The sequence below is a fragment of the Ranitomeya imitator genome, chromosome 6, assembly GCF_032444005.1.
Source record: "Ranitomeya imitator isolate aRanImi1 chromosome 6, aRanImi1.pri, whole genome shotgun sequence".
Classification (NCBI taxonomy): Eukaryota; Metazoa; Chordata; class Amphibia; order Anura; family Dendrobatidae; genus Ranitomeya; species Ranitomeya imitator.
This window is the reverse complement of record NC_091287.1, coordinates 298,984,383-299,002,622: the sequence shown is the minus strand read 5'-3', so window position 1 is coordinate 299,002,622 and position 18,240 is coordinate 298,984,383. Positions and strand designations below refer to the sequence as shown.

General features: G+C 41.7%; 1 protein-coding gene across 2 annotated transcripts in view; it reads right to left on the bottom strand.

The window, feature by feature from the left end:
• Positions 1 to 1,592: 1,592 nt before the first annotated feature.
• The window catches only part of SLC35B3 (solute carrier family 35 member B3), a 157,724-nt gene continuing 141,076 nt past the window's right edge, over positions 1,593 to 18,240 (bottom strand). For both annotated transcript variants that reach the window (XM_069730679.1, XM_069730680.1), the window contains exons 7-10: positions 15,747 to 15,839; positions 11,935 to 12,046; positions 10,922 to 10,991; positions 1,593 to 2,194 (exon numbers count right to left, since the gene is read on the bottom strand). In XM_069730679.1, coding sequence (XP_069586780.1) covers positions 2,044 to 2,194; positions 10,922 to 10,991; positions 11,935 to 12,046; positions 15,747 to 15,839 — 426 coding nt within the window. In that variant the 3' untranslated portion in view covers positions 1,593 to 2,043. The remainder of the gene's footprint in view (positions 2,195 to 10,921; positions 10,992 to 11,934; positions 12,047 to 15,746; positions 15,840 to 18,240) is intronic.

The following is an 18,240-nucleotide window of genomic DNA, read 5'->3' as shown; positions in this document are numbered from 1 at the left end:
TACATTGTATGACATCTGTAGAACTAACAATACAGATGATGTCTGCCAAATTTACGGTATATCTTTTCAACATAGCTGCTTTCCCAAGGGTAGAATTGACAGTCTGGATTATGATTGAAGCATTTTATCTATGCTGTGCTAATAGAGTTGGTGTAAATCAATTCACAGGATCTGATCCAGTGGCCATGTCAGCAATCTGTGATTGCTGGGCGGGTGCTATGTGAAACACCTCTTACATAATGACATCCATAGCTCAAGGTCCCAAGTGACATGCCGCAACAGTGACATGGCACCAGGCCAGCTAAGAAAAATGACGAAAGGAGATGATTCTAAGGGCTCCCATCCAGTGGCCACAGATTATTGATGTAGCCGACATACCAGGTTCGATTTACACAGACTCCATTTACTACCATATTTATGTGAAGATCTTTAAAGGGTTCTTTAGTACGTTATACTGATGGCCTGCAGTTGGCATAAGTCATCAACATTAGATGATTGGGGGTGTTACAAAATGAATAGAACTGCATAATAAAGCTGCAGCCTCTATAGTGTTGATGGCGCTATGTAATTTAGCTCGGCACCTGATCACTATCGGCCGCTGCCACCACCTAGAACAACCGATTGGTGGAGGTACCAGGTGTCTCACCCCCCACCAATCTAATATTAATGACCTATCCTAAGAGTAGGCAATCATTACAAAGTACTGGACAACCCCTCTAATAGTGGCACCAGTTCATTGTTGTCACATTAATCAACCTATATTTTTCATCATCATATTTTTACTATATTCAGTCTTCAGGACATTTTACACCAGGCTTGTCTTCACAATTTCTGTCTCAAATTTTTCCTCATTAGAAATGTCAGATTACTGGTATTAACTAAATGTTGTTAACAGTTACTGTCAGACAGTCGGTATCCAATCATGCATGTTATAAAACTTTAATAAGCTTAAACTGAATGATGTTGGGGAAAAGACTGAATATGTTTTAGCTCCCAACATATCAGTAATCAGAAGAAAGTAGCCAACAGAAGTGTATGGGTGAGTTAGTGGAGATAAGTGTTGCATGAATGAGAATTTGATCGATAGTTATCTCATCTTTAGAAATTTAAATTTACTTGCATTTGATGTTTGGGACATAGCAGAAGATAATCTACACCCACTTATATCATTCTGTGGAAGTAAGGGGATTCAAAAAATATGAATTTCTGTATTTTCACTGGATTTCAGTGTGGGTAACATTCATATTTAGGTAGATACACACATTAATACAGTTCACTGGTATGTAATTTTAGTCATTGTAGATTAATATTTTCTGTAGTGTCCTTAGGTTTTTTTCCCTAAAATTTCAGAAAATGTTGCATTAAAATCCATTTTCAGTCACACCTTGGGAAATTAACTACAACACAAAAAAAAAACACAGGAAAGAAAATGGATCAAGGGAAGTAAAAAATGGTGCAACCCATCCCTCCACTCCCCCCAAAAGATGTAGATGGCTGTTACAATCTGATGTCAATAAAGCATGGTCCATGTATAATTTTATGTCGCTAAACAATATGAACTAAAGTTACAGAACTAATTCATTATTAGGATCTAAAGATGAAAACATTTATTAGTAGAGAAACTCCATGTGCTAGACAAATATGATCCAAACCTACCATGATTCAGGCAAACAATATGTATATATATACACTTTATGCATACGGATAATTTGATGTTTGAAGACTGACAGCTCCCTACTGAAACAATGACTTAAGAAAAGTGAAAATAAAAATGCCATAAAAAAGTCATGGTCCGCTAGTGTGTATGCCTCCAGTATTGAGGTAATAGGTCCCCGAGTACCATACATCATATGAAGACACCACAAAGTGTCATGTTCAGTAAAATGCTCATTAGCGGAGTGGTGAAATCACCTCCTTGGCCTACACTTCAGCAGCAACATAGCAGACAATATGCCTTCACCTTCTCATTAGTGTAGCAGATTGCCATTGTAAAAATATAATCATTTAATGATTAAGATTAGAAAAAAAATGAAAAAAAATATCTTATACAGTCTGTGAGAACGTCCTTGATTTCACTTCTGTGCCCCTTCTCCTCAGAATATTATACAGATGAATAAATTTCAATTTGTCCATGTTTTTACTGTAGACATTTAAGAATATTCCAAGTACAACCAATAATCCAGACCAAATATATCTGTAAAGGCAAGAAAAGAAGTGAGGACTTAATGTATATAATCCAGAGTAAGCAATACACAGTGCAAATTAGTACAAATCAGGAAACTAGATTAAAAACAAGGTCCAGTCTGTCCCAAGTTCAGTGTTTGGTATAGAAATCAATGTGCATTACTCAATTTATGAGAAAGTTTGTTAGAACCCCTAAAACCATTATAACCAAAATATGAAAATACATACACTGCTCAAAAAAATAGAAGGAACACTGAAATACCACATTCCAGATATCACTGAATGAAATATTCCAGTTGCAAATCCTTATTGATTACATAGTGGTATGTGTTGAGGACAGTAAAATATAAAAATGACCAATGTAAATCAAAATTAATATCCCATGGAGGTCTGGAATTGGAATGATACTCAAAATCAAAGTGAAAAATTAAATTACAGGCTGATCCAACTTCAGTGGAAATGCCGCAAGACAAGGAAATGATGCTCAGTAGTGCGTGCGGCCTCCATGCGCTGCATGAGCTACCTACAACACAAGGGCATGCACCTGATGAAGTAGCGACTGTTCTCCTGAGGGATCTCTTCCCAGTTCTGGATTAAAGCATCAGTCAACTCCTCGACAGTCTGTGGTGCAACGTAGGATTGGTGGATGGAACGAGACATGATGTCCCAGATGTGATCAATTGAATTCAGATCTGGGAAACTGGCAGGCCAGTCCATAGCATCATGCAAGAACTACTGACATCAGCCATACGAGGCCTAGCATTGTCATGCATCAGAAGGAACCCAGGGCCCACTGCACCTGTATATGGTCTCACAAAGGGTCTGAGGATCTCATCCCAGTACCCAATGGTAGTCAGGGTACCTCTGGCTAGCTGTGGGGCCCTCCAAAAAAAGAAAGAAAGAAATCTCTCCCCACACCATTACTGACCCACTGCCAAACCGGTCATGCTGGAGGATGTTGTAGGCAGCAGAAAGTTCTCCACGGCGTCTCAAGACACTGTCACATTTGTCACATGTGCTCAGTGTGAACTTGCTTTCATATGTGAAGAGCACAAGGTGCCAGTGTCAAATCTGCCAATCTTGGTGTTCTCTGGCAAATGCCAACCACCTTAGATGGTGTTGGGCGCTGTAAGCACAATATTCACTTGTGGACAGTGGGCCCTTATACCACCCTCATGGTGTCGGTTTATGATAGTATGAGCAGACACATGGATGTTAGTGGCCTGTTTCTGGGTTGTTTGGCTCTTTCGGCCACCTCCACGTCTGATAGTGTACTGGCCTGTCACCTGGTATCTGGTCCATGGTCTGCATACTGTGCTGACAGACAGTTACCCTTCTTGCCACAACTCTCACTCATGTGCCAACCTGGATGAGCTGCACTACCTGAGCAACATCTATGGGTTGTTGACACCGCCTCATACTACTGTACAGTACTTCTAGGGGTGAGAGCTATCCAAAAAGGATTGGATCAGAGAAATGGTCTGTGGTCACCACTTGCAGAACCACTCCTTTTTAGGGGTTGTCTTGCTAATTGCCTATCATTTCTACCTGTTTGTTCCATTTGAACAACAGCAGGAGAAATTGATTCACTATCAGTGTTGCTTCTTAACTGTATAGGTTGATTTCACAGAAGTGTGATTGACTTGGAGCCTACATTGTGTTGTTTAAGTGTATCCTTTATTTTTTTGAGCAGTGTACATACATATATACACATAATTAAAATCCCAGGGGTGGGGAAGAACAGAGTCTTCTACTTTAGCATAATTTGAAGTCAGCTAGGCTATATGAAACATGTGAGGCTCATAAGTTTAGGGTGTCTTCGCGATAATTTCCAACATTACTACTTATTTATCGGCCCTGGTGAAAGGTTAGAGAACTGCAGGGTCTACAAGGAGTCAATCAGTTTACCTTACTTTGGGAAACCCCTTGCCATTCTAATCTTTATCAATCAGAAGGGTTTAGGAAATTAAATTTGATGGGAATCCACAGATTGCCCGATGTTTTGGTAGGTGACCTGATTAAGTAATTTTCTCAACTACAAACTGAGTTTGGAACACCTATCCACAAATTTTATAATACCTTCAGTTGAGACATGCATATCATGCACAGGGACATATCAATTGGGTTTGTAGCCCGCCAGGGTAACAATGGGAACTAATGAGTTTGTGTAGCCCAGAACAACTTTAAGGGTATGTGCACACGTCAGGATTTTTAGCGTTTTTCTTGCGGAATTTCGCCATAAAAACGCTATAAATCCGGTCAAAAAACGCTAACATTATGCATCCTATCTTTTAGAATGCATTCCGCATTTTTTGTGCAGATGTTAGCGTTTTTTTCTGCAAAAAAAACGCATCCCACAAAAAATCCGGACATGCTCTATCTTTTTCCGGATTTTTTTGCGGATTTCCTATCAAAAAGGTCATTCCGGAAAAAAAAAAAAAAATCCGCAAAATAATCCGCACAAAAAACGCGCAAATTCCACGCGAAAAAAGCACGCGGATTTCTGGCAGAATTCTCAGGATTTTGTCAGGAAAAAATCCTGACGTGTGCACATACCCTAAAGGTTTGGTAAATCAGCTGCTGCAGAACCACAGGTTGCAAGACCTAAAGAGGAAAATTAACCCCTTAGCGACCGCCGATACGCCTTTTAACGGCGGCCGCTAAGGGTACTTAAACCACAGCGCCGTTAATTAACGGCGCTGTGGAAAAAGTCAATAGCGCCCCCCAGAGGCCGATTTTCTCCGGGGTCTCGGCTGCCGAGGGTAGCCGAGACCCCAGAGAACATGATTCGGGGTTTTTTTAACCCACCCCGCATTTGCGATCGCCGGTAATTAACCGTTTACCGGCGATCGCAAAAAAAAAAAAAAACGCGATCTCTTTAATTTCTCTGTCCTCAGATGTGATCGCACATCGGAGGACAGAGAAAAGGGGTCCCAGGTGGCCCCCCCAATACTCACCTAGCTCCCCCGATGCTCCTCGTGTCTCCCGGTGGGCGCCGCCATCTTCAAAATGGCGGGCGCATGCGCAGTGCGCCCGCCGGCCGGCACCGGGAGAATTTTTGGGGTCTCGGCTGCCGGGGGTAGCCGAGACCCCAAAGAGCATGATCGGGGTCGGTATTACCGACCCCTGTTTTGCGATCGCCGGTAATTAACTGTTTACCGGCGACTGCAAAAAAAAAAAAAAGTAAAGTGTAATTCTCTGTCCTCTGATGTGATCGCACATCAGAGGACAGAGAAATAGGGGGATTCGGGGACCCTAGCATACTCACCTAGGTCCCTGGATCCCTCTTGCTGCTCCTCCTGGCCGCCGGCAGAAGAACATGGCGGGCGCATGCCCAGTGCGCCCGCCATCTGTCTCCATCTGCCGGCCGGCAGGAGAACAGCAGTTGGGGCTAAAATTAGGGTTAGGGCTAGGGGTAGGGCTAGGGGTAGGGCTAGGGGTAGGGTTAGGGGTAGGGCTAAATTTAGGGTTAGGGTTGGGGCTAAATTTAGGGTTAGGGCTAAATTTAGGGTTAGGCTTCTTTCACACTTACGTCGGTACGGAGCCGTCGCAATGCGTCAGCCCGACATACCGACGCACGTTGTGAAAATTGTGCACAACGTGGGCAGCAGCTGTAGTTTTTCAACGCATCCGCTGCCCAATCTATGTCCTGGGGAGGAGGGGGCGGAGTTACGGCCACGCATGCGCGGTCAGAAATGGCGGATGCGACGTACAAAAAAAACGTTTCATTGAACGTTTTTTTGTGCCGACGCTCCGCCAAAACACAACTGATCCAGTGCACGATGGACGCGACGTGTGGCCATCCGTCACGATCCGTCGGCAATACAAGTCTATGGGCAAAAAACGCATCCTGCGGGCACATTTGCAGGATCCGTTTCTTGTCCAAAACGACGGATTGCGACGGAATGTCAAACGACGCAAGTGTGAAAGTAGCCTTAGGGCTAGGGTTAGGGTTGGGGCTAAAGTTAGGGCTAGGGTTGGGGCTAAAGTTAGGGTTAGAGCTGGGATTAGGGTTAGGGTTTGGATTAGGGTTGGTATTAGGGTTAGGGTTGGCATTAGGGTTACGCTTGGGATTAGGGTTAGGTTTGGGATTAGGGTTAAGGTTAGGGTTGTGATTAGGGGTGTATTGGGATTAGGGTTAGGTTTGAGGTTAGGGTTGAGATTAGGATTAGGGGTGTGTTGGATTTAGGGTTTTGATTAGGGTTATGGTTAGGGTTGACATTAGGGTTGTTTTGGGGTAAGGGTTGTGATTATGGTTAGGGTTAGTGATTAGGATTATGGATCAGGTTGGGATTAGGGTTAGGGGTGTGTTGGGGTTAGGGTTGGAGCTAGAATTGGGGGGTTTCCACTGTTTAGGTACATCAGGGGGTCTCCAAACACGACAGCCGATTTTGCGCTCAAAAAGTCAAATGGTGCTCCCTCCCTTCTGAGCTCTGCCGTGCGCCCAAACTGTAGGTTACCCCCACATATGGGGCATCAGCGTAATCGGGATAAATTGGACAACAACTTCTGGGGTCCAATTTCTCTTGTTACCCTTGTGAAAATAAAAACTTGGGGGCTACAAAATCTTTTTTGTGAAAAAAAAAATATTTTTTATTTTCACGACTCTGCATTCTAAACTTCTGTGAAGCACTTGGGCATTCAAAGTTCTCACCACACATCTATATAAGTTCCTTGGGGGGGTCTAGTTTCCAAAATGGGGTCACTTGTGGGGGGTTACTACAGTTTAGGTATATCAGGGGCTCTGCAATCGCAACATAATGCCCACAGACCATTCTATCAGTCTGCATTCCAAAAAGGCGCTCCTTCCCTTCCGAGCTCTGCCTTGCGCCCAAACAGTGGTTTACCCCCACATATGGCGCATCAGCGTACTCGGGATGAATTGGACAACAACTATTGCAGTCCAATTTCTCCTGTTACCCTTGTGAAAATAAAAACTTGGGGGCTACAATATCTTTTTTGTGGGAAAAAAACTTTTTTTTATTTTCACGACTCTGCATTCTAAACTTCTGTGAAGCACTTGGGCATTCAAAGTTCTCACCACACATCTATATAAGTTCCTTGGGGGGTCTAGTTTCCAAAATGGGGTCACTTGTGGAGGGTTTCTACTGGTTAGGTACATCAGGGGCTCTGCAAACGCAACATAATACCCGCAGACCATTCTATCAAAGTCTGCATTCCAAAACGGCGCTCCTTCCTTCCGAGCTCTGCCGTGCGCCCAAACAGTGGTTTACCCCCACATATGGGGTACCAGCATACTCAGGACAAATTGGACAACAACTTTTGGGGTCCAATTTCTCTTGTTACCCTTGTGAAAATAAAAACTTGGGGGCTAAAAAATTTTTTTTGTGGAAAAAAAAAATATTTTTTATTTTCACGGCTCTGCATTATAAACTTCTGTGAAGCACTTGGGCATTCAAGGTTCTCACCACACATCTAGATAAGTTCCATGGGGGGTCTAGTTTCCAAAATGGGGTCACTTGTGGGGGATTTCTACTGTTTAGGCACATCAGGGGCTCTCCAAACGCGACATGGCGTCCGATCTCAATTCCAGCCAATTCTACATTGAAAAAGTAAAACGGCACTCTTTCTCTTCCAAGCTCTGCGGTGCGCCCAAACAGTGGTTTACCCCCACATATTGGGTATCGACGTACTCAGGAGAAATTGCACAACAACTTTAGTGGTCTAATTTCTCCTGTTACCCTTGTGAAAATAAAAATTTGTGGGCAAAAAGATCATTTTTGTAGAAAAAATGCAATTTTTTTTTTTCACGGCTCTACGTTATAAACTTCTGTGAAGCACATGGGGGTTCAAAGTGCTCGCCACACATCTAGATAAGTTCCTTAAGGGCTCTAGTTTCCAAAATGGTGTCACTTGTGGCGGGTTTCCACTGTTTAGGCACATCAGGGGCTCTCCAAACGCGACATGGCGTCCAATCTCAAATCCAGCCAATTCTACATTGAAAAAGTAAAACGGCGCTCCTTCACTTCCAAGCTCTGCGGTGCGCCCAAACAGTGGTTTACCCTCAGATATGGGGTATCGACGTATTCAGGAGAAATCGCACAACAACTTTTGTGGTCTAATTTCTCCTGTTACCCTTGTGAAAATAAGAATTTGTGAGCGAAAAGATCATTTTTGTGTAAACAAAAGCGATTTTTTATTTTCACGGCTCTACGTTATAAACTTCTGTGAAGCACTTGGGGGTTCAAAGTGCTCACCACACATCTAGATAAGTTCCTTAAGGGGTCTAGTTTCCAAAATGGTGTCACTTGTGGGGAGTTTCCACTGTTTAGGCACATCAGGGGCTCTCTAAACGTGACATGGCGTCCGATCTCAATTCCAGCCAATTCTGCATTGAAAAAGTCAAACGGCGCTCCTTCACTTCTAAGTTCTGCGGTGCGCCCTAACAGTGGTTTACCCCCACATATGGGGTATTGGCGTATTCAGGAGAAATTGCATAACAAAATTTATGGTTACATTTCTGTTTTTACACTTGTGAAAATAAAAAAAATGGTTCTGAATTAAGATGTTTGCAAAAAAAAGTTAAATGTTCATTTTTTCCTTCCACATTGTTTCAAATCCTGTGAAGCACGTAAAGGGTTAATAAACTTCTTGAATGTGGTTTTGAGAACCTTGAGGGGTGTAGTTTTTAGAATGGTGTCACACTTCATTATTTTCTATCATATAGACCCCTCAAAATGACTTCAAATGTGATGTGGTCCGTAAAAAAAAAAATGGTGTTGTAAAAATGAGAAATTGCTGGTCAACTTTTAACCCTTATAACTCCCTAACAAAAAAAAATTTTGTTTCCAAAATTGTGCTGATGTAAAGTAGACATGTGGGAAATGTTATTTATTAACTATTTTTCGTGACATATCTCTCTGATTTAAGGGCATAAAAATACAAAGTTTGAAAATTGCAAAATTTTAAAAATTTGCGCCATATTTCCGTTTTTTCCATAAATAATCGCAAGTAATAACGAAGAAATGTTACCACTAACATGAAGTACAATATGTCACGAAAAAACAATCTCAGAATCAGCGGGATCCGTTGAAGCGTTCCAGAGTTATAACCTCATAAAGTGACAGTGGTCAGAATTGCAAAAATTGGCCTGGTCATTAAGTACCAAATTGGCTCTGTCACTAAGGGGTTAAATTGTTTTTCTGTGTTGCTGGTGGAGTCCCAGCTGGAAAAAAATAAGTTGAAACAATGCGGTTTTAATATCGATGTGATTAGAAGCTATCAAATTGCTTCCTCAGGATACAACATGAGGAAGGTTGTGGTTGTATCCTGAGGAAGAAGTTTGATAAGTTCAAAACGCATCAATATTAAAACCGCATTGCTTCAACCTTTATGTTTCATGGATCCTTCTTGTGGGACTCCACCAGCAGTGCAGAAAAAAAACACTTAAATTTTCCTCTTTAGTACATACCAAAGAATATGATAGTACGTAGCATTGCTACTTCACATAACCCTAGTGGTCTGATCTCCATATCAGTTCCTTATTTATTCTGGTTCTGGCGAAGTACCCATCACATTCTAAAATAAAGTGAGAAAGTGGGACAACTGCAGCTTCTAGTCTCCCATGGAAACTATTGAAGCATGCTAAAAGTAAAAAAATTAAATAAATGTTTTTAAAAATATAAATAAAATATAAAAAGTTAAAATCACCCCCCTTTCAAAATAAAACCATAAAAGAAAAAAAAAATCAAACGTACACATATTTGGTATAGCTGTGTTCAGAATTGCCCGATCCATCAATATAAAAAAAGAATTAACCTGATTGCAGAACGGCGTAACGAGAAAAAGTCAAAACTCCACAATCCACTTTTTTTTGGTCGCCGCTACATTGCAATAAAATGCAATAACGGGCGATCAAAAGATCGTATCTACACCAAAATGGTATCATTAAAAACATCAGCTTGGCATGCAAAAAATAAGCTCTCACCCAGCCCGAGATCACGAAACATGGAAACATTTTTTTATTTTTTACCAAAGTTTGGATTTTTTTTTTACACCACTTAAATAAAAAAAAAAACCTAGACATGATTGGTGTCTATGAACTTGTAATGACCTGGAGAATCATAATGGCAGGTCAGTTATAGCATTTAGTGAACATGGAAGAAAAAAACTGTGGAATTGCACACGATATGTTAAAACCAATTTTTACCGAAAAATAAAAAAAAAAGTTATGGCTCTGGGAAGAAGGGGAGCAAAAAACGAAAACGCAAAATGGCCCGTGGGTTAAGGGGTTAAAATAAAAGGAAAAATGAAATATGTTGTATGACTTGCATCTCTTTTCAGACCTATTAAAAGGGGTTGTCCCATCATTTTAAAGAAATTAGTCATGATCATAAGTAAAAACAAGCACCTTTGCAACTTCACTTGTTATAAAAGTCCTTTCCGTTCTCGAGAACCGTCCTTACAAGCTCTTTCCAACAGAGCTTCCAAAGGCTGCTGGAAAGTTGGCTAGATTGCGGTTCCGGACAGTTTCAGTGCCACTGCACTCCTCATATGCTGCAGAGGAAAAGCTGCTCCTGTCTGCAGCATCTGAGAGTGCAAAGTTCGTGCCACCAGGGTGACCATGCCGCTGGTAAGAACAGTCAACAGAGCAGAAGCATATCACCCCCAGAAAGCCAGGATAGCGTTGCGCTCCTGTTCAACGACATTAGAAGAACTTTTTAACTATGTATTCTTTTAAATAGTTTGCATTCAAACCAGATTTAAAAATACTTACTGAATGGTGAAAGGTTTAGAAAAAAATAAGAAGGACAGCACAATGGTCATTGCCTTTCTTCCAGTTGTAACTGCAAAAATAACAAAAAATAAATAAATGCTTTTCTCCAACACATCCATAGTGTGTGCATATAATCTGAGGCTTTAATTTGAAACCATGTTATTGAAGAGTCTACTGACATGGCTCATAAAGCTAGGTTTACATGAGCTAATTACTGATCAATACAATGGATGTCAAGATAATAACCTAGGTGTATATATGAACGGTCTTTAAAAACAATCATTGAATTCTAGTTTCTTTACATTTTACAGTGTCCCAACTTTTTAAAATTAAGGTTATATTTCATGTAAAATAGATATTCTTTGTAAAATAGCTTCAAAGATGGAACATGCTCAAAAGGGATGTGCAGGCTTAGGGTTCAAGTCTGCAGTCACTAAATGACTGCAGATTTGTGAATCCTCGCACTGTTAGGATGCTCCAGTGCAGGGAACAGGTGGGCGCAGGACTACGAGCATGCGATTTGCATACATGTGGTCACGTGCTGACTAGACATGGCCGGCTGCGCGTGAGTCGGCACGTGACTGCTTGTTTGCAAATCACATACTTGTGGTTGAACGGCCACCATTAGGCACTGGAGAATTCCAACGGCTCACAATGGGAGGATTCACAAATCCGCAGTCACATACAAAGACAGCAGCCTTGATAACTCTAGCTTGGACAATTACTTTAAGATTGTATTTCTAGTAATACACAAGGTTTATATAGTGGAATTGCATTGTGCATGGTTCACAAGGCATATTCTTTTATATGGGAATACAAAAACAAACAAACAAGTACCACCTTTTTCCAGGACATGTTCAGATCTCTTTGTATTATAAACCATACATATTTATAGAAAGCTGCTATTCATCTTTCCCTTTATCTGATTTCTTGGTCGCCACTTATCAAGAGTCGTGTTCATGTGTTTGTCAGCAGCATACATTTGTACGGGGACGGTGCATGAAGAAAATTACCTGTCACAGCAGCTAGAGCTCCAAAAATTTTAATCAATGCGAGAACGAAAGAAATCCCAAAATAGCCAGTGAGGGAGAAAAAGAATGCATAACCGTATGTCTGAAATGGAAACTAAAAAAAGGGAGAAGAGTCAGAAAAGTTATAACAAAGAATATATATTTTAACATTTTAAAAAGGAGAAAAAAGAACCATCAGTTTCTGCTTTACCAAGCAAATCATTATTGCGGCGAATATGAAAATTATATAATATACACACTCCTTGATAGTGAAATTGAAACACCAACAAGGAAAAGAAGTAGAACTATGGAAATCACACAGGTTATGCTCTTGAAGGGATCTGGACACAGTAGCCCAGAGCTTAAAGGCTAAAATGCTAACCACTGCGCAAATGGAAAAAAAAGGAAACAAAAAATTCAAAATATCCCGATTAATTCAGTATTAGCACTATGTGACATGAAGCAATGCACGTATTTACACACCTGGGCTGCCATCTATGATGTTAGTAATGGTTGCCTATGGAATGTTCTGCCATGATGAACGCAAGTCATCAAGATCTACTGGTGGCAGTTCTATTTACAATCAAAGCTCTGTCTACCATACATTATGCCACTCCAAAACATAATCCCAGGAGATGTGATATTCTCTCATTGTGTTGCTCACATAGCCTGGCAGATTCAAAGAATGGTGTATAGTTATCCATTTTGTATCGCAAGTGTAATTACTGTATTTTTGGGATTATAAGACGCACCCCAAATTTTGAGGCGAAAAATAGGATTTTTTTTTAATAAAATGGTGGTGCTTCTTATAATCCATGCATCTTATTGATTACTTGGGGTGGTCGCTGCAGTGGAGCTGGGTGTCCCAGGGTCGCTGCTGGAGGAGGCAGGAGTGGGGCTGATGTTGCAGGCTGGGATGAGGGGGTGTTCCTATGTGCTGCTGAACGTGCCGGGCGCTGCTGCGGGGGGTGTCCTATGCTGCTGCAGGGGTTCTGCCGACATTTTGTGAAAGGCCAAAGCCCCCCTGCAGTTCCATGGTTTCCTGTGCGGTGGACTCCAGGAAAATGGCCACAGGGTGACAGCACATGCACAGATGGAGATCTCGGCACCAAGATCTTGGGAGATGAGATCTCTGGGATTTCACAAAATGTTGGCAGAGCTTCCCGCAGCATCGGACACCCTCACAGCAGCACCGGGTACTCTCTCATCCCATATCCGCAGTATAAGACGCACACCCATTTCCCCCCAAATTTAGGGGGGGAAAAAGTGTGTCTTATAATCCAAAAAAATACGTTAAACGCTACATACCAAGTTTACGTAGTCAAACAGGGTTTAAACAACCCATCAGAAGGTGTTTGCACTTGACATGATGACAATGTAGGATAGAATGGAGGTTTCTACCCTTATTTTTTGTGCGCCAAGCTGATGTTTTTATTGATATCATTTTTGGGTAGATGTTTTGATAGCCTGTTATTGCAATGTTGCGATGATCCCCCCAAAAAAAACAAACATACATCCGGCATTTTGATTTTTTTTATCTCGTTACGACATTTACCGATCGGATTCTTTTTATATTTTGATAGATTGGGCGTTTCTAAACGCAGCGATACCAAATGTGTTTGTCTTTTTTAGGCTATGTGCACACGTTCAGGATTTCTTGCAGAAAATTCCTGAGAATTACGGACATTTTCTGCAAGAAAACAGCATGTGTTTTTGCCGCGGTTTTGATGCGTTTTTGCCGCGTTTTTTTCCGGACACTTCCCAATGCATTTTGGAGTGGGAAATCCGCAAAAAAAAACGGAAAATTAATGAACATGCTGCGTTTTTTGCCACGATGCGTTTTTTTCGCGGAAAAAAACGCATCATGTGCACAAAACATGCGGAATTCATTCTAAATGATGGGATGCTTATTGTATGCGGTTTTTTTGCGGTTTTATAGCTTTATCGGGAAAAAAACGCGAAAAAAACGCAACGTGTGCACACAGCCTTAATAGTTTTATTTTGAATGGGATGAAAGGAGGGCGATTTTAACGTTTACATTTTTTCATTTTTTAAAACTTTTTTTTACTTTTTACTTGCTTCAATAATCTCTATGGAATACTAGAAGCTGCGATCATCTGATTGCCTGTGTTACACATAGCAAGGCTTCAGAAGTGTGTTTATATATACTTATTAATTTTTTCTCTCACCGACGAGTTGCAGTTATGGTATTGAAAATGAATATATATATATATATATATATATATATATATATATATATATATATATATATATATATATATATATATATATATATATATACACATATACACACACACACACATACATACATACACACACCATATATACTCGTGTATAAGCTGAGTCTTTCAGCACATTTTTTGTGTGCTGAAAATGCCCCCCTCAACTTATACACGAGTCACGGTACAGAAAGCCGGCGTGGGAGGGGGAGCCGCGGATGCCAGGAGCCGGCGCACACATCATACTCACCTACCTGCGCGTCCTCGGTGCTGACACTGCATCACTTTCCGGCTGCCAGCTCTTCCTGTGCTGAGCGGTCACGTGGTACCGCTCATTAAGGTGATGAATATGGACACGTCGCCATTCCCATAGGTGTGGAGCGTATATTCCTTACCTTAATGAGCAGTATCACATGACCACTGAGCACAAGAAAAGCTGCAGGCAGGCGGCGGCTGGAACGAGATGCAGTGCCAGCACCCAGGTAGGAGAGTATGATGTTTTTTTGTTTTTCAATAGGAAACATGCACACAGTGATAGGGAATAAGGAGGCATGCATACAGGGACGGAACGGGGGAGGCATGCAGACAGGGAATGAACAGGGGAGGAATGCAGACAGGGAATGAACAGGGGAGGCACGCAGACAGGGGCAGGGATGGGGCAGCATTCAAACCAGGACAGGGAAGGGGGATGCATGCATACAATGAGAGGGAAGGGGAGGCATGCATACAAAGACAGGGATGGGGAGGCATGCATACAATGACAGGGACGGGGGAGGCATGCATACAATGAGAGGGAAGGGGGAGCCATGCATACAATGACAGGGATGGGGAGGCATGCATACAATGACAGGGAGGCATGCATACAATGACAGGGATGGGAAGGCATGCATACCAAGACAGGGAAGGGGGAGCCATGCATAGCAGGACAGGGATGCGGGGACAATGCATACCCAGCTTATACTCGAATCAGTAAGCTTACCCAGTTTTCTGTGGCAAAAGTAGGTGCATCGGCTTATACTCGGGTCAGCTTATACTCGAGTATATACGGTATATATACACCCACACCCCTCAATAAAGAAGTTGTGGCATCAAGAAGGTGTTAGATTATATATCTACACACACATTTCCCAATCGTTTTTTGTTGTTAATCTCTTAATGTGATGTCTATGTCGCCTTTAAAAGTGCATTCATCTTACAGCCTCCAATAATCCAGACAAGGACAAAATATTTGAAAGGATATAGGGTCTGATGCACTCTGGTCTAGGTGTAAAATGAGAAAAGGTGACATTATAAAATGAATGCACCCGGTAAATATACAACCCAAGTAATGTATTAATTCTGAATAAATAAAACATGCCATTACAGTGTTTTTTTTATGGAAGGAAAAAAATTATTTCTGAAGTGAATATACGGCTTGAAGGTAGTGCCTATTCTGCAGCCTCTGCATAACATGACATGTATATTTTATGCTGTCATGCACTATTGCTTTGCATTAATACAGTTCTCAATCGTATACCAGCCAATTTGTTTCTTTTTTTTTTTTTTTAAATCAAGCTGCTCTGTTTCCGTACTCACCTTGGAACAGAATGATACAGCGGGAGTCAATCCACTGGTAACGGCCAAGCCTAGTAAAATGTAAACAAATCCTATGGAATATGAATACAGAACCTGAAAATAATAATAGGGAAAATACAGTTCATTCACAATGATGGGCCTCACAGTCCATAACAAGCTATATAGAAATAGGTGTGCATAAGCTTTGTTAGAAAACCACATAGGTAATAGAATGCTCTTTTATTATATTAAGGATGGTGCCAGCATTAGATATCTACTATTTCTGTATTGGATAAGCAAACTGTGAGAGTTACAACTTTGAGGTTCCCCATAATCCGCTTATTCTCAATCTGCCTATGATGCTAAGTCTACCGATGTTTGGGATCAGAAGATATCCTACACCGTCTTACAGATTAGACTTCACACGCCTAGGCAGTGGTGGGCAACATATAACCCTCATGCCCCCTGACTCCATATGCATGTCCTGGTGGCCCATCGCACACACTCCTGTAAGTATACAACACTGTGCCACACAGTCATACACATGTATACAGGGTAGAAGAACATGAGGCAGTACGGTGGCGCAGTGGTTAGCACAGCAGCCTTGCAGCGCTGGAGTCCTGGGTTCAAATCCCACCAAGGACAACATCTGCAAAGAGTTTGTATGTTCTCCCCGTGTTTGCGTGGGTTTCCTCCGGGTACTCCGGTTTCCTCCCAAATTCCAAAGACATACTGATAGGGAATTTAGATTGTGAGCCCCAACGGGGACAGTGGTGATAATGTGTGCAAAACTGCGGAATATGTTAGCGCTATATAAAAATAAAGATTACTATCATTATTATTATGCACAGGGGCAGCAGAGGATGCACATGAAGATCATGTACAGACCTCATACATTGATAATTTTACCAATCGCATTATACCCAGTTTGGTCTAAGCATCATAAGCACCTTAAATAGGCATGTTCCCATTATTGCAGATCTTTATCATTTAGTTTGGGATATATATTTTTTTTATTAAATCACATTTTTATTAAAAAATTACACAATGTTTTTACAAAGAGATCACTAGAACACAGATTTTCAGTGTTACATTGCATCTACTATATAATTGTCTAAGGGTCACTTCCGTCTGTCTGTCCTATCACGGTTATTCATTCGCTGATTGGTCTCGCCAGCTGCCTGTCATGGCTGCCGCGACCAATCAGCGACGGGCACAGTCCAGAAGAAAATGGCCGCTCCTTACTCCCCGCAGTCAGTGCCTGTCGCCCGCATACTCCCCTCTGGTCACCGCTAACACAGGGTTAATGCCGGCGGTAAAGGACCGCGTTATGCCGCGGGTAACGCACTCCTTTACCGCTGCTATTAACCATGTGTGTCCCAAAATTTTTACTATTGACGCTGCCTATGCGGCATCAATAGTAAAAAATGTAATGTTAAAAATAATTAAAAAAAAACATGCTATACTCACCCCCCGTAGTCGTTCGCGCCGGCCGCCATCTTCCGTTGCAGGTTCCGGTGGCAAAGATGGTATGGCAGAAGGACCTGCCATGACGTCACGGTCATGTGACCGCGACGTCATCACAGGTCCTGCACTCATACCAACCCTGGGACCGGAAGCTGCCGTGGACTACAAGGGGCCCTCGGAAAGGTGAGTATATGTTTTTTAACCTGTGACAAACCTGGCTGGGCAATATACTACGTGGCTCTGTGCTGTATACTACTTCGCTGTGCAATATACTACGTGGCTCTGTGCTGTATACTACGTCACTGGGCAATATACTACATGGCTGCGCAATATACTATGTCACTAGGCAATATACTACGTCACTGGGCAATATACTACGTGGCTGCGCAATATACTACGTCACTAGGCAATATACTACGTGGCTGCGCAATATACTACGTCACTAAGCAATATACTACGTGGCTGCGCAATATACTACGTAACTGGGCAATATACTACGTGGGCTGGGCAATATACTACGTCACTGGGCAATATACTACGTGGCTGGGCAATATACTATGTGGGCTGGGCAATATACTACGTGGGCTGGGCAATATACGTGAGCTGGGCAATATACTACGTGGGCATGCACGTTCTAGAATACCCGATGCGTAAGAATCGGGCCACCATCTAGTCATTATATATTGTTATACAATGAGGTTGTCACTTTCCAATTCAATTTTTTTCTCCATCCAAACAAATTCAACCCTCTCCCCCCCAACAACACTCCAGAGAAATCTGTATTATTTATTATATACTTTTTTAAAATGATATATACTTTAACCCCTTTACCCCCAAGGGTGGTTTGCACGTTAATGACCAGGCCAATTTTTACAATTCTGACCACTGTCCCTTTATGAGGTTATAACTCCGAAACGCTTCAACGGATCCTGGTGATTCTGACACTGTTTTCTCGTGACATATTGTACTTCATGATAGTGGTAAAATTTCTTTGATAGTACCTGCGTTTATTTGTGAAAAAAACGGAAATTTGGCGAAAATTTTGAAA